Source organism: Macrotis lagotis, chromosome 5 (assembly GCF_037893015.1).
Source record: "Macrotis lagotis isolate mMagLag1 chromosome 5, bilby.v1.9.chrom.fasta, whole genome shotgun sequence".
NCBI lineage: Eukaryota > Metazoa > Chordata > Mammalia > Peramelemorphia > Peramelidae > Macrotis > Macrotis lagotis.
The window spans coordinates 110,700,144-110,714,754 of NC_133662.1; the positions used below are offsets into that span (position 1 = coordinate 110,700,144).

The 14,611-nt window shown below is 37.8% G+C and overlaps 1 protein-coding gene across 4 annotated transcripts in view; it reads right to left on the reverse strand.

Annotated features, from left to right (window-relative positions):
• Positions 1 to 14,611, reverse strand: part of AK9 (adenylate kinase 9) — a 142,881-nt gene that overhangs the window by 49,435 nt on the left and 78,835 nt on the right. For all 4 annotated transcript variants that reach the window (XM_074187329.1, XM_074187327.1, XM_074187328.1 and 1 more), the window contains 5 exons: positions 12,643 to 12,707; positions 8,948 to 9,082; positions 4,259 to 4,315; positions 1,573 to 1,776; positions 46 to 176 (listed from right to left, as the gene is read on the reverse strand). In XM_074187329.1, coding sequence (XP_074043430.1) covers positions 46 to 176; positions 1,573 to 1,776; positions 4,259 to 4,315; positions 8,948 to 9,082; positions 12,643 to 12,707 — 592 coding nt within the window. The remainder of the gene's footprint in view (positions 1 to 45; positions 177 to 1,572; positions 1,777 to 4,258; positions 4,316 to 8,947; positions 9,083 to 12,642; positions 12,708 to 14,611) is intronic.

Here is a 14,611-nt window from a genome sequence, read left to right on the forward strand (position 1 = left end):
CCAAAATGAATCTCAAAGGAAAAGTAGTAATTAAAAAATTATTACTAATTCTTCTTCATCTTCTTCTTGGTCCTCTTCTTCTACCTCTTCTTCCATTTCTGCCTCAGCTTGATAGTCTTCTGCTTCTTCATCAAAATCTTCCACAGCCATTTCCCACCCAGAATATTTGAAAGGTTCTAGAAATATGAAGAACAGTCACCACTTAATCTCAGAAATAAGAGCTTTTCTTTTAAAACACAGACTTTTATGTTTATGTGTGTGTGTGTGTGTGTGTGTGTGTGTGTGTGTGTGTGTGATTTTATTTTCAAAACAACCCTGGGAGATAAGTGCCATTATTATCTCCATTTTATAGAAACCAAGTCAGGCACAGATTAAATGACTTGTTCAGGGGCATAGAGACAGTAAGTATCTGAGACTCATCTTTTGCTGATTCTTGGCAATCTCTCTATCCATGGTATCATGTAGATAACTCTATTTTTGCTTTAAAGCCCTTCACAACTCTCCCACCATTCTAGTCTTATCACACCTTATTCCCCAATGTACCCTTCAAGCCAGTGGCACTGGTCTTCTAGCTATTTCATGAACAAGTCATTCCATCTCTTGACTGTTCATTGTCTCTGGCTATCCTCTATGTTGGGAATACTCACCTTCTTCCACTCCAATTATAGACCTTCCTAGCTTCCTTTAAGTTCCAACTAAAATCCCACCTCCTACAGAAAGCCTTCCCCAATCCTTCTTATTTCTTCTATCCTTCCTCTGTTAATTATTTTCTACTTATCCTGTATATATATATATATATATATATATATATATATATATATATATATATATATATATATATATATATAATGTCTTGTATTGTTTTAGCTAGATGGTGCAAGAGCACTAGCCCTGGAGTTGAGGACTTGAGTTCAAATCTGACCTCAAACACTTGACACTCACTAGCTGTGTGACCCTGGGCAAATCACTTAACCCTGACTGCCTCACATTCAGGGTCATCTCCAGTTGTCCTGATTCCTATCTTGTCACTGGACCCAGATGACTATGGAAGAGAAAGTGAGGCTGGTGACTTAGTACAGCACCCCCCTCACTCAAATCCAATTCATGTGCTTGTCATGGCATCACCTCCAATGTCATGGTCTTCTAAGAATGAAGGACAAACAATAATAACAATAGCTTGTTTTGTATATATTTGGGGACATACTATTTCTGTCCCCCCCCCATAAGATTATAAACTCATTGAGGACAAAGACAATCCTTTGCATCTTTTTTTTTTAAATCACCATCGATTAGCACAGTGCCTAGCACATAGTTAATAGTAGTAGTAGTAGTAGTAGTTTACTGAATTGAATTGAACTTTCCCTTTAATAGACTGTAGGGTTCTGGAGAGAAGATTTCTCTAATTGAAAAATTTCCCTCTTTCAATACCTAACAGAGTGCCCAGGAGACAAAAGGGCTAATGACAAATGTTTATGAATTATGTGAATCTTTTTAAAAATTCTTAAGATTTCATGGTTCACATATTGTTCCTTCTGCAAAATACAGATTTTTATGCAACATTACAATACTTACTTTCCATAGCCTCAACTACTTGTTGAAGTAGTTCCTCTGGAGTTTTCCCTGCAATTTGCAAGTTTAATGTATGAACCAAAGGTGACTCATTTACCAACACCTCTAAAATTTTCCAATTATTTGTGAAATTTTTAAGAAGGTCTTTGAATATCTCCATTTCTGGGACATCAGGGTAACCATCTTCTGAATAATCAGGTACTAATCCTGAGTGAAAAAAAGAGAAAATTAAAATTCTTTTGCCACTTTAATAGAATTATTTTTATTTCCTTAAATAATGACAACTCAAATCTACACATATAGCATATTATGGTCTGTTTTCCATTCCTTCATCTCCCTCTTGGCCTCCAGGCATATGCTTTGTCTTCTCACCTCCATCTCTTAATTTCTCATGCTCAGCCCAAATCCCACTTCCGTTCCCAATCCCCCTCTAAAGTGCTTTCCTTCAATAGATTCTCTTTCATTTAATCAGTGTATATCCTTTTTAAAGGATCTATTTATTTACTTGTATCTTCCCAAATTAGAAAGTAAGCTCTTTTAGGGCAGGCACTATTTTTGTCTTTCTTTGTATCCCCCCAAGGATTTAGCACCATGTCTGATTTGACTGGGAAGGGTAATTATGGTAACTCCATTCCCAAAGACCATTGACATGGGGACTCTCTCTTCACTGTTGGAGGTGAATTCCTTGCCCTGCATGAGGGCTGAAATGGGGGTGGCAAGAGAGCCCTAGTCTTCTCCAGTCTTCTTTGAAGTCAATTTGGATGTATCTAGTTTCTAGCTCTGAGAAAGAAGATGTTAAGAGGCCAACCTCACTTCAGGTTCTTGGAGGAAAAGGCTCTAAGAAGGTAGTCTCCATCATGTTAGAGATGTAGAGATGATCTAGTAGAGACTTTGGGGATTCCTCTTTAAGTAACACCTGGGATTAAGGTGGAGATGACTACAAATTCTTTCAGGATAAAATTCGGAAGAGAATACTTTGGGAACCAAATAATGAAAAATCTTTATTGGGAGCAAGGAAAGATTTTCACAGACCCATTGCCAGTAGGACTGTGGTTAAGGTTTGTTGCAAATCTTATGTTGTTCAAGGGAAAGATTCATTTGAAAAGTTAGAGGAAGTTGTTTATTAATAACTTATTAATACCAGGCATTGTGCTAAACAAGAGTATGCAAAGGGAGAAAAAATCGCATAAAAATACCCTGCAACTGTCTCTGCCTTCAAGGAGAACACATTCTAAAAAAGGGGAGACAACATACAAATGACTATTACAGATAAGAAGTTTTTGGGAGATAATTTCAGAGTGAAGGTATTAGCAGCAGGAGTAACCTTCCAGAAGAAGGTGTAAATTGAGCTGAGTCTTGAAAGAAACTAGAAAATTTAAGAGGCAGATTTAAAACTACTGGATTTTTCCTGTGCAGAACTAGAGAGAAAAGAGATGGAGTGTCAATTAAGACCAGAGTCAATGTAAGCAGATCACAAAATGTGTGGAATAGAGTAAAGTGAGAGAAGACTGGAAAAGTAGGAATGGCTTTACATGGACAGATCTGGATGGGGCTCCTAATCTGGAGTTAGTAAAAGGATAGTTGGTCGTCCTTCTTTCTGGAAGAGAACCAATGACATCTAGAGATGTGCAAAGTCACTAGCCTTACTTTCTCCTCCTGTCCAGTGGCAAGCTATAGATAAGGATGCTATAGGAGACCTTGGGTTTTTTTAAGCTAGGTCTTTCCCAGGTCTCAGCTTGTCTGAGGCAATATACATTTAGTGATTAAAGAATAGGTAAGAATTGAGATAAAAGATAGCTTAGTTTACCTTCTCAAAAGAATCCATCTGCAAGTGGGAGACCTTTAGGGGTTTCTGACCAGAAAAGGAAAAATTGCTATTTTTGAAGGGGGGGAGCCATCTTGCACCTTTCCAAATCAAATCAACACCAGTTAGAAACCCTAGAATTTGATATTGTTTCCAGTTCAGATAGGATGGAATAAGTTGATTCCAAGGCTGGGATCAAGAAAGAGGAAAATAAGATAGAGCATTGTGGAATGTTTTCATATAGAATGGGAATTAACTACTATGACTTAGGAGTTTCTCTTTTGTCTGTTGTTTTAAACCTCACCCTCTCCTTCCAACCACTACCACCACAACTACAAAAGACAAAGAAGATGATGATGATGACATCAGGTTGTGTGGGTTGTTTTCAGGGAGCAGGGCAAAATATAAAGTTGGACAAGCCCATATCCCAAACTGATCAAAGACGAAGTACCTATAATGGAGGTACCAGTAAAACTATGTCATAGGGTTTTCTAGGAGAAAAAAATAAGTCATGTAATGCCATAAATTGTGGTACAAATGACTTCCTGTCACACCACAAGGATTCTCATTCAGGTAGAACTCCTAGGAAGGCTCATACTCATATTAATAATTTACTCTTCTCTAAATGAATATAGTTTTTAAAAAAATTGAAATTTTTTTTCAGTTAAGTTGGGGGAGAGGAACAAAAGAAAACATTTTTATGGTACTGAAATATACAATTTCAAAACACTTTTGAGTGTGTATATCTGTATAGAGAAGGCATTTATTAAAAAAGGTATATCATGTGGTATTAGAGAAATAAAACAAAAGATAGGTAACACTAGAATATACTATACTTCTTTGTAAAAAAAGGAGAAGGAATTACAGTCTGATAGTTGATCTAACCTTTTAATAGATCACTCAGTTCTGAAGCTTCTTCCTGGATGGTCATGGATGATGGATCTTTTAAAATAGAAGAAGGAACTGTTAAAAATACACCAAACTATTTGTTAATACTTTTCATTTCATTATATTTGTATATCTGTGGTAACAGTAACCTTAATGAATTGTTTCATAACCATTTATAACTGAAAAGTTCAGCTTGACTGCTCCCTTCTTCCCATTTCAGTTCAGGAGGAATGACTGTTCTAGTTTCAGGCAATTGCCTCTTGGCACTGTTTGGATTTTTAACACTGAAAATTGCCTCTTCATGTCCTTAGACCATTTATCAGTTGCGGGATGACTTTTATAATAAATCCTATTATAGTCTTGTGCTTGGGTTTTCACCTCTTCCCCTCTCCAGAAGGTGTGGTCTACCACATAGTCACCCATTTGGAGAGGATTTGTTTGCTGCCAAGTATAGGAAGTTTAGTGGGTAGAAGGAATTGATTTGAGTCTTTTCTCATTTTAAAACTCCTAGAAAGAGACCACATTCAAATTGCTTTGGAGGGTAGTGCCAATTTGATGACAATTTATTAAACCTATTTAAAAATACATAGGAATTTTATAGAGCAGCAAATGAAGCCCACTCCCTTAATATTAAAAAGAGAACTGTATCTAGCATAGCATTTTTTGTTGTTGTTCAGTCATTTTCAGGCATGCTCAACTATTCACATCCCCCTTTGGGGGGGTTTTCTTGGCAAAGATACTGGAGTGGTTTGCCATTTTCTTCTCCAGTTAATTTTATAGATGAGGAAACTGAGACAAACAGGATTAAGTGACTTTCCCAGGGACACACAACAATAAGTATCTGAGGCCAAATTTGAACTCAGGTCTTCCTGACTCCGGGCACTCTATCCATGGGGCCATCTAGACTAGATGGCTATAGAGTACATAATAGGTACTTAAATGCCTGCTGACTTGCATGTAATCTTTTTGAGAGCAGTGGCTATATTATACTTTTTTTAATACCCCATCTAGTATAGGGTTTCACACATAATAGATGCCTGACAAAGATCTATAGATTGAAAAAAAATTGCTACACGAGTTCAAGGTGAGAGAGAGCACTTTTGATGCTTGATAGAAACAATTTTCTAAACAATATAATGTATCTGTAGTTTCTCAGAGCATATTTAGTCCCCCATCTAATTTCTTAATTAATTTTAGTTAAGGGAAACATTTATTTTGCAAGGCAATGGGGTTAAGTGGCTTGCCCAAGGCCACACAGCTAGGTCATTATGAAGTATCTGAGGCCGGATTTGAACTCAGGTACTCCTGACTCCAGGGCTGGTGCTCTATCCAGTGCACCACCTAGCCGCCCCTAAGGGAAACATTTTTGTACAATTTTTGTATAAATGTTATGAGAGTATGATATGATGATGATGATGATGATGATGATGATAATAATCAATAGTAATATGATGCTTTTTAGTTTGCAAAGTACTGTATATTTTTTCATTTGATCTTTCCAAGAAGCCTGTCAAATGAAATGCTATGATTGTGCCCTTCTGGTATTTCTAGTAATAACTTTCCTGGTCTAAGAACTAGGAAAGAATCAGTTTTTATTAAATTTAATAACATTGTTACTCTTATGGTAATGGATTCTTCTTTATGCAAGCTGAGCTGAAAATTTGATATTAGTTAAAATCCATTTTCTTAAAATTCCCATGATCAGATTTACAGACTTTATATATAACTAAGTGAAGAAAAATCAGACCTAATTAACATGTACATAAAAGGGTAAGTTTAAGGTCCCTAGGGGTTGGCTGGCTGCATTTGCTTAGGAATGTGTGTGGCATAGCTAGATCCAATTCTCTATCTTTGGAGAAATATGTTTTTTCGATGATCCCAACTTAATCTTCTACCCTATAATTTTATTATTCCTGTTCAATTTTGTTAATTCTGTACTTAGTTCCTGGCTATGTTCTCTTGTCCAACCTGATGACCTTTTGCTTCATTCCCTTCATTGTCCTATTTGATTGAACCCATCAGTTTGCCACTTGCTTGTGGATTATAGGCTCTCTAGAATTTGCTGGTATTTCTTGCATCTAGCTGTCAGCTGTGGGCTTGTCTGCTGCCCAGATCGAGGCCTCTGCTGACCTCTACTGTCCGTAGTGAGTTGAACCATTAAACTCTGTATCCTAGAGTCATGCCCTGGGTCATACCAAATACAAATCAATATCTTCTAGTCTACCTTCTCATCTCCCACCGTTGTTCCCTTTGACCCTTCCAACTTCCATTTCAGAATGGAATTGATAATGGTTGTCCTTATGTCCTTCAGGGCCAAAACATCCTCTGCATGGAAAAAAAAGTATCACTATAAAGGGTAAGATTAGATGCTTGTCTATGACCTCTTGGTTTAGATGCTTCATCCTCTCCAGTTCCAGGGTAGGGAGGTCACCAGTTCCTAGTCTGATATCTTCCTAGTCCCTAAAACTCTCAGATTAAGTTTTCTAGGAAGGCAGAGGAAGCTCTGGTCTCACATTTATTCTTAACACTGCTCTTGAAAATTTAAGTGTAACTATTCTGATAGCTTCCTAACTACAACTAGTCCTTCAGTCTTGAAGAATGCCCCATCAAACACCCAATGACTGGAAGTGTGAGTTGCACAAATTATGTGTATTAAAGTAAGGGGTATGCTGTGCAAAGCATCCTTCTCACTTGCCTTTTCAAGAATTGTCCCATCTCAAGGCCAGATTTATAGGAAATAGGACTTTAGAAGAAAGTCTGGTTGCTATGGGAGTCTCTTGATCCTAAATGGTTTCAGTTCCTCCCCTATCATGAGGCACCATCGTGCACTCCCAACAGTGGGAAGTAGCCATCTGATAGCAAGATGTGACTTATTATCCTCATACTGTCGCTTGGTGATCCAATCATTAAATCAGCTTTTCCTCTCAAAACTTTCATTTTTATTTGTGAGCTGTTGGCAATGAACACTAGCACAATGTCAGCTTACCATTCATTAGGACTATACTATTCTACTGCTAGTATACTCCCAAGAGCTCAATCTCCACAAAGCCCATCAGAACTGTGACCCTTTCCAAGACACAGGCCCCTCTCTCAGGGTGAAACCATTCTAGTGTGACCCTGTTCTTCACAAAGAAGAACTCATCTTCTCTCAGGCTCCCATTGCCTTCTCTGGAATCAGTGGTGGCATGGCCTTGTCACAGTGGACATCTCAAGATACCCATCTCCACCACTCCAGATTAGGGGAACTGAACCTGATTCCCTTTCTATAGACTGAGGGTAATGGAGGCCTCAAATGTGAGTTCATTAATAGTCTTTTTTTGGCACTCATATGGCAATAGGGGTTAAGAGATTTGCCTAGAGTCACATAGTAAGTCTCTGAGGCTGGATTTGAACTCAGTTCCCCCTGACTCCAGGGTCAATATTTTATTCATTGTGCCACCTAACTGTCCCTCACAATTGATTTTTGGCACATTTTCAAGACTTTCAGTGGTCTTCCTCTGAAGAAGCTACCTCCTGTCTAGGAGACGGAACCATGTGATAGTTCCCATTGTAAACCTAAAGATGGTCAGTGAAATTAGGAAGTGATAGTTATCTCAGAATGGGCAGACTGCACAATTTGGATTCTAAAAAATTTCCTGAGAATGAACTGACAAAAACTGTTGCTATGCTATAGTGAAGAAGACACTTTTTCAAGAAAAAAACTTGTTAAACTTTTAGCATGTAGAGGTTATATACAGCTTTGCTTTCATTAAGATGTTATGTGGTACTGGGATTAGAATCAGGGAAATTCATCTTCCTGAATTCAAATCTGGCCTCATGTCACTTATTAGCTGTAGGACCTTGGGCCAGTCACTTAATACTGTTTGACTCTCCTTTCTTATCTGTAAAATGAGATGGAGAAGGAAATGTTAAATCATTCCAGTATCTTTGCCAAGAAAAGCTCAAATGGGTTCAAAAAGAATTAGATCCAATTGAAAGAACTAAACAACAACTCAATAGGGATAATAACAGAACTGCTTCCTGGGTTCTTGAGGGGGATAAAATGAGATGATTATAACTGTATAGCTTTCATGATATTGATGATGATATTCAAGGATATCTAGCCCTTAGTCATTGAAGTCATGCCAGTATGGGCTAACACACTCCAATATCCAGAAATGTAATACTAGGGATTTCTTTTTGATTCTTGAAATACAACTGCTTAGCCATTGGAAGAAATAAAAGCAAACAAGGTCTTATAAGCACTTGATCTCTGTTAAAGATACGTACAGATATACTGACCATTAATCTCTAAGATCCCTTTTCTCTAAATTTATAGTGGTTGCCAAAAGGGAAACAATTGAATGCAGCAAACAGAATGGGAATTTATCTGACTAATTTCTTAGAAACTGATTTTTCTTTTGACTTTGTCCCTCCACCTTTCTCCCCTTCAGGTATGGGCCTTTCTTGGGAAGGAGATGTTTCTAGTGCAGGACCTTGTCACTTCTTGGGTTTCTAGGTCAACCTGGAAAAATCCTCTTCACAAGGACGCAGGAAAGGCAGAATAGTTGTGTTTTATCTATCACTTAGTAATTATGGGTCCAGTGCTCCTTAGATCCAACAGTAAATCTAATTTAAAATAATTTAATTGGAAAAGGGCTAAAAATGCAGGTAAAGTTAATGAAACCAAATTAAGTGCAATCTCACTTAATTCAGCCTCTATGTCATTATCATGCTCTGCTGTGACTTCAGACTCCTCTCCTTCCAGTCCTGGGGGCTCAGATTCCAAAGTTGCCTCAGGCTCCTCAGCTTCCACTTCTGTCTCTTCAGTTGGTAAAGATCCTGTTAAAAGATTTTTTAAAAAACAAAAAAAAAGGAGGGGAGAAGGTTATACTTGGGTTATCTTTTGTATCTTGTTCAAACTAATCCATTTTAGAAATTATGAGGCGAAGGGTTCTGAAGCTTGTCATTCTTCTTGGCATTTTCATCATTTTCATTTTATCTGTATGAGAATTTCAAGAAAGCATGACTAAGGGGGTGAGTCAATATGACCTTTTCAAATTCTCCTTTAATGCAAACTAGCTCAAGGACTCTGGACAAGTGCCATGGAGCTTACTATAGCCCTGGAGCAGGTGCTGATATATATATATATCAGGAACCAGCCCTGGGATCCTGTGATTTTGTAATTTAAACAAAGATCTTGGGCCAAATCTTAAGTTTCCATATGAGAAATTTTCTATTCTGGAGAAATCACAGTCCAGGTCAAATTCACATACATATGTATGCATGCACACATACATAGATACATGCGGTATGTCCCAAAGGTCTTAGAGCAATTTTAAACTTTGTCATCTAATGCACACACAATATGATGTTTGTCCTGCATTCTCAAAGATGACCATGGCATCAGGGAGGTGATGTCATCATATTCACATGAATTGGATTTGAATGAGTGGGTGCTGAGCTAGATCACCAGCCTCACTTTCTCTTCCAGAGTTATCTGGGTCCAGTGGCTAGATATGAATCAGGACAACTGGAGATTGCTCTGGATGTGAAGTATTCGGGATTAAGTGACTTGCCCAAGGTCATTCTGCTAGTAAGTAGCAACTGTCTGAAGTCGGAGTTGAACTCCCATCCTTCTGACTCCAAGATCAGTGCTCTATCCACTGCACAACCTAGCTACATCACACACACACACACACACACACACACACACACACACAGAGTATGTGTTTCATAACACTGCTCAAAACCATACTCTTCTCTCCCTCATACATATCTAGTTCAGGTTCTTGTCATCCCTTGCTTGAATAGATTAATTCAATAGATTCTTAAGTGGGGTCTTTTCTTACTTCAAGGCATCCTCTATGTAGTCAACCAAAGTGACCATATAACTTAGTGGAAACTTGAGACAAACTTGTTAAGTGACTTTCCCAGGGTCACACAACCAGTAAGTGTCTGAGACCAAATTGGAACTCAGTTCTTCCTGACTCCAGGCCTGAGCTGGATGCCACTAATCTAGTGTAACCTCTACCTACCCTCAAACATGAAACTCTTGAGAAGACACAATCTGAAGGATTGTCCCATTGTCTTCCTTCCTAGACTTTCCATAAATTTTCTTATATGTATGTATATATACATATATATGTATATATTAGACTACAAACTAAAGTGTGTGAGAGAGAGAAAAAGCCAGAAATATTCAGAGATTTAAAAGGACTCCTTTGGGGCGATTAGATGGTGGGGTAGATAGAACACTGGCCCTGGAGTCAGGAGTACCTGAGTTCAAGTCTGGCCTTAGATACCTAGCTGTGTGGTCTTAGGCAAGCCACTTAACCCCATTTGCCTTGCAAAAACCTAAAAAAAAGAACTCCTTTGCTATCACTGGTTATGGAACCCAGTTTATGGAACATAGGCCATGTATCTTAAATAACAATAAAAATAACTAAAATTTTTCTAGCACCCAACCTAATGTACCAGGAGTTATATTAGTGGCTGTGTGACCTTTGAAAAATCCCTTTACTTCTCTGACCCTGCACTTGTTTATTAATAAAATGTTGATAATATTTGCACTTTTACATCAGGAAGCTGCTTATACACACACACACACACACACACATATATGTATATATACACACACACACACACACATATATATATATATATACATTATTGTGTACAGTTCCAAAGAATAAAGTAAATTCCAACTATTTGCTCTGTTAAACAATTGCTGTTACATGGCATTATAACTGGTAGCAAAAAACAAAAAGAAAAGCTCAACAAAAGCCCAAACAATTATCTAAGGTTACACAATAAAAATTTTAAATACTTGTTTTAATTATTGGCTCCTTTTTTTGGGGTGGTGGGGTGGTTTGCAAGGCAATAGGTTAAATGACATGCCCAAGGTCACACAGCTAATAAGTTTCAAGTATCTTAGACCACATTTGAACTCGGGTCCTCCTGTCTCCAGGGTTGATACTCTATCTACTGTACCACCTATTTAGTACTTATTATTGTCTTCATTTCACAGTTTTTCATTAACAAAGATATGAAGTGTCAGAGGTCAACATGTGATGCTTATATAGACACTATTCATGAGTTCATAGATTTTAGATTTGGAAAGACCCATGGATATCACTTGAATCCCATCTCTTTTTCATTCCTTAAGTGGGTGGAATTATGAGTTGATACTGGGGAGTACTAGACTGTCTTATTTTAGGAGATAGCTAGTTTCCTTATTTTGTCTGCCCTACTCAACATCTCCCTTCTCCTAACTCCACTCTAAAAATGGACAAGAGTTCATTTCAGACTAAGGCAATGCCTCAGTCCAAGCTTAACTGCATGCTAGTATACTTGGAAATAGAGGAAATGATTTGCAGTGAAATTTGCTAGTTTATCTTCTGTCAGATGATTGAAAATTGACTCTAATGTCTACATTTCTAAGAGCTGGCTGATATGGTAGCCTACTACTGGGAGGCTGAGCTTAAGTTCACAAGTTCTGAGCTACCAGTGTCCCTAAAAAGTCTGGTGCCCATAAGGGGGGTTGCTGGGAGGAGGACCACTCGATTGCCTAAGGAGAGGTGAATGGAGCAGGTCAAAGTTTCTTTGTCCATTAGCAGTAAGGTTGAGCCTATGAGTGGCCACTTTGCTTCCAACCTGGGTAAGACAGAAAGCTCCAGTCTCAAAAAAATAAACTAAAAACAAAACAAAAGACTCATAAGATCATGGACTTAGAGCTAGAAAGGGCCTCAGTGGTCATATAATGCAACATCTTTCTTTCTACCTCTTTCTTCAACCACTTCCCAGGATTTGTGAGGATCAACCGAACAATATTTATAAAGTACGTAGTTGCTGGTACAACAGGTGGGTGCTAGAAAAATTCTAGTTATTATTATTGCTGTTATTTGAGACATATGGCCTGTGTCCCATAAACTGGGTTCAGGAGTCCTTTTAAATCTCTGAATATTTCTGGCAGAGTAGAGCTTTTTTGAAACTCTCACTTTAGTTTGTGGTTTAATCAAACTTCCTTATTTTATTTTACCCCCAAAGTTCTACAATCTATATTGAGAAAAAGAATCATAACTTAAATTTGTATAGTACTTTATGGTTTATAAATGCTTTATACATATGATCTTCTGACCTAAAAGCAACTTCTTGAGGTAGGTAGTGCAAATATTATCACCATCATTTTATTAATAAAGAAGTCTAGGATCAGAGAAGTGAAGGAAGGGATTTTTCCAAGGTCACACAGTCACCAAGTGGAAGTCAGGATTCAAACTTATCTGGGTACAATCTATGAAGTTCCTTTAGGTACCAAGTGTGTACGCAAAGTGAACCATAAAGATTGACATTAACTGTAAGTTTGTATAATTAATCACATCATAGTGGACAATTATACTTGCCTTCAGTTTTCTCATCTTTTCTGTTACTGTCACCTTTGAATTTAACTGTTGGTTCATCTGTTTTTCTGAAAAGAGAATTTTCTAAAATGAACATCTTTCTAATTTCATGACTTCAAAAGTCTGCAGGAAGAATTTGAGATCTTTTTTTTTGGATGATGCTTGCTATCTGTTTCCTTTTTACTCTTTTATGTAGCCTGTACCCAAGATTATTTAAATTTCTTTTTTTTGTTTTTTTTTTGTAAGGCAATGTGCCCAAGGCCACACAGCTAGGTAATTATTAAGTGTACAAGGCCAGATTTGAACTCAGGATCTCCTGACTCCAGGTCTGGTGTTCTATCCACTGCCACCTAGCTGCCTGATTATTTAAATTTCTATATTTAGTTATGTCCTATAATGTTCTATAATAGAACTAATAAATTTTCTGTTCTGTTAGGAGTATCATTACCTTAAGCTCTCAAGTGGTTACTGAATTGCAGTTTGAACAATGTGTACAAGATGGGAAAATTTGCCCCTAATAATGCGTTCAAATGAAGAAGGATATGACCGTATGTAATAGGGATTATAGCTGAGGGTGGGGAGATCTGCTTGCAGAATGAGGGAGAGACTCAGTTGGATTTCTTGGGAAGCAAACAGAGAGGAGAGGTCTAAGGTGGAGCTGAGCTCTAAGCCTGGCCAGGAGTTTAAAGGTATGATTGGCAGGTAGGTTCTTTTCCCCTAACCTTGTTTTGTAAGTTGGTCTTTTTTTGGAGGGGGGGGTTGGTTATTTTGCAAGGCAATGGGGTTAAGTGAGTTGCCCAAGGTCACACAGCCAGGTAATTATTAAGTTTCTGAGACTGGATTTGAACTCGGGTCCTCCTGACTCCAGGGCCGGTGCTTTATCCACTGCACCACCTAGCTTCCCCATAAGTTGGTCTTCTAAAGGTAAAAGCCAAGATCTGGGGTTTCCCATAGAAATGAAGAGGAGCTCAGGTGGGGTCAGTGGGCATACAAACCATCTGAGACCTATATCATGGAGTATTGGCCCTTCTTCCCTTGGAGCCACTTCTTTTTAGAGTGTAACTAGTTTGGAGTTGGTGTCCCCATTATCCACTCTTCCTGTATATGAATTTAGTGCTGTGAAAGATCTAGTGGCCCTATATGAGCCTTGACCAAGCATCAGAAGACCTAGTTTCAACAACCTGGGTTGGTATATTCAACTGGTACCAGATGAGGAATAATTCTTTCATAACTTGCTTCTGGAAGTGAAAAGACAAAAGGATCAAAAAAGAGAATTCTCTTCCCTTCCTTGACTTCTGGTTGGATTATTTATTTACATAGTTCATTCTTTCTGGAAAATGATTCCAAACTGTATCTACAAAGTTACTAAAGTGTGCTTATCCACTGACTTAGCATCACCTTTACAAAGAAATAAAAGAAAGAAGAACAAAGATATTTATAGGACCTCTTCTTTGGCATGAAAAAAGAAGTAGAAATTAATGTGGTGTCAATAAATTGGGGAATGACTGAATAAATTATACTATGTTAATGTGAAGGACAAATAGCACTCGTGGGAGAAACCAAGATCTTACTGGAAGGCAGATGTTAGTAGGTACACCCAGACCTAAGTAATAACTCATAATAAATATCCCAATGGAAAGTATTACATCCTAGGTCCATCTTCGCCTTCTCACCTCATCTCCACTCCAAGTTAAAGGTTCTTGGGCCTATAGGCCTTGAAAAAAATGAATACTTTATTAGCAACAGCATTGTCTTACATGTCACAAACACAAAAAATATAATCTTCCATCTTCCAAAGTTATAGATGTGGATGTGCCTTTATTCCCAATATCAAGTATCTAATGATCTTCTCCTGAAGTCCAACATTCATACAACAGCCTGGGATGTATGCAATCTATGAATATTATATCATATGTAACAATTTTGATTATAGTGTTTTGCTATGGCTTCACTTGAAATGCTTTCTTTCCTT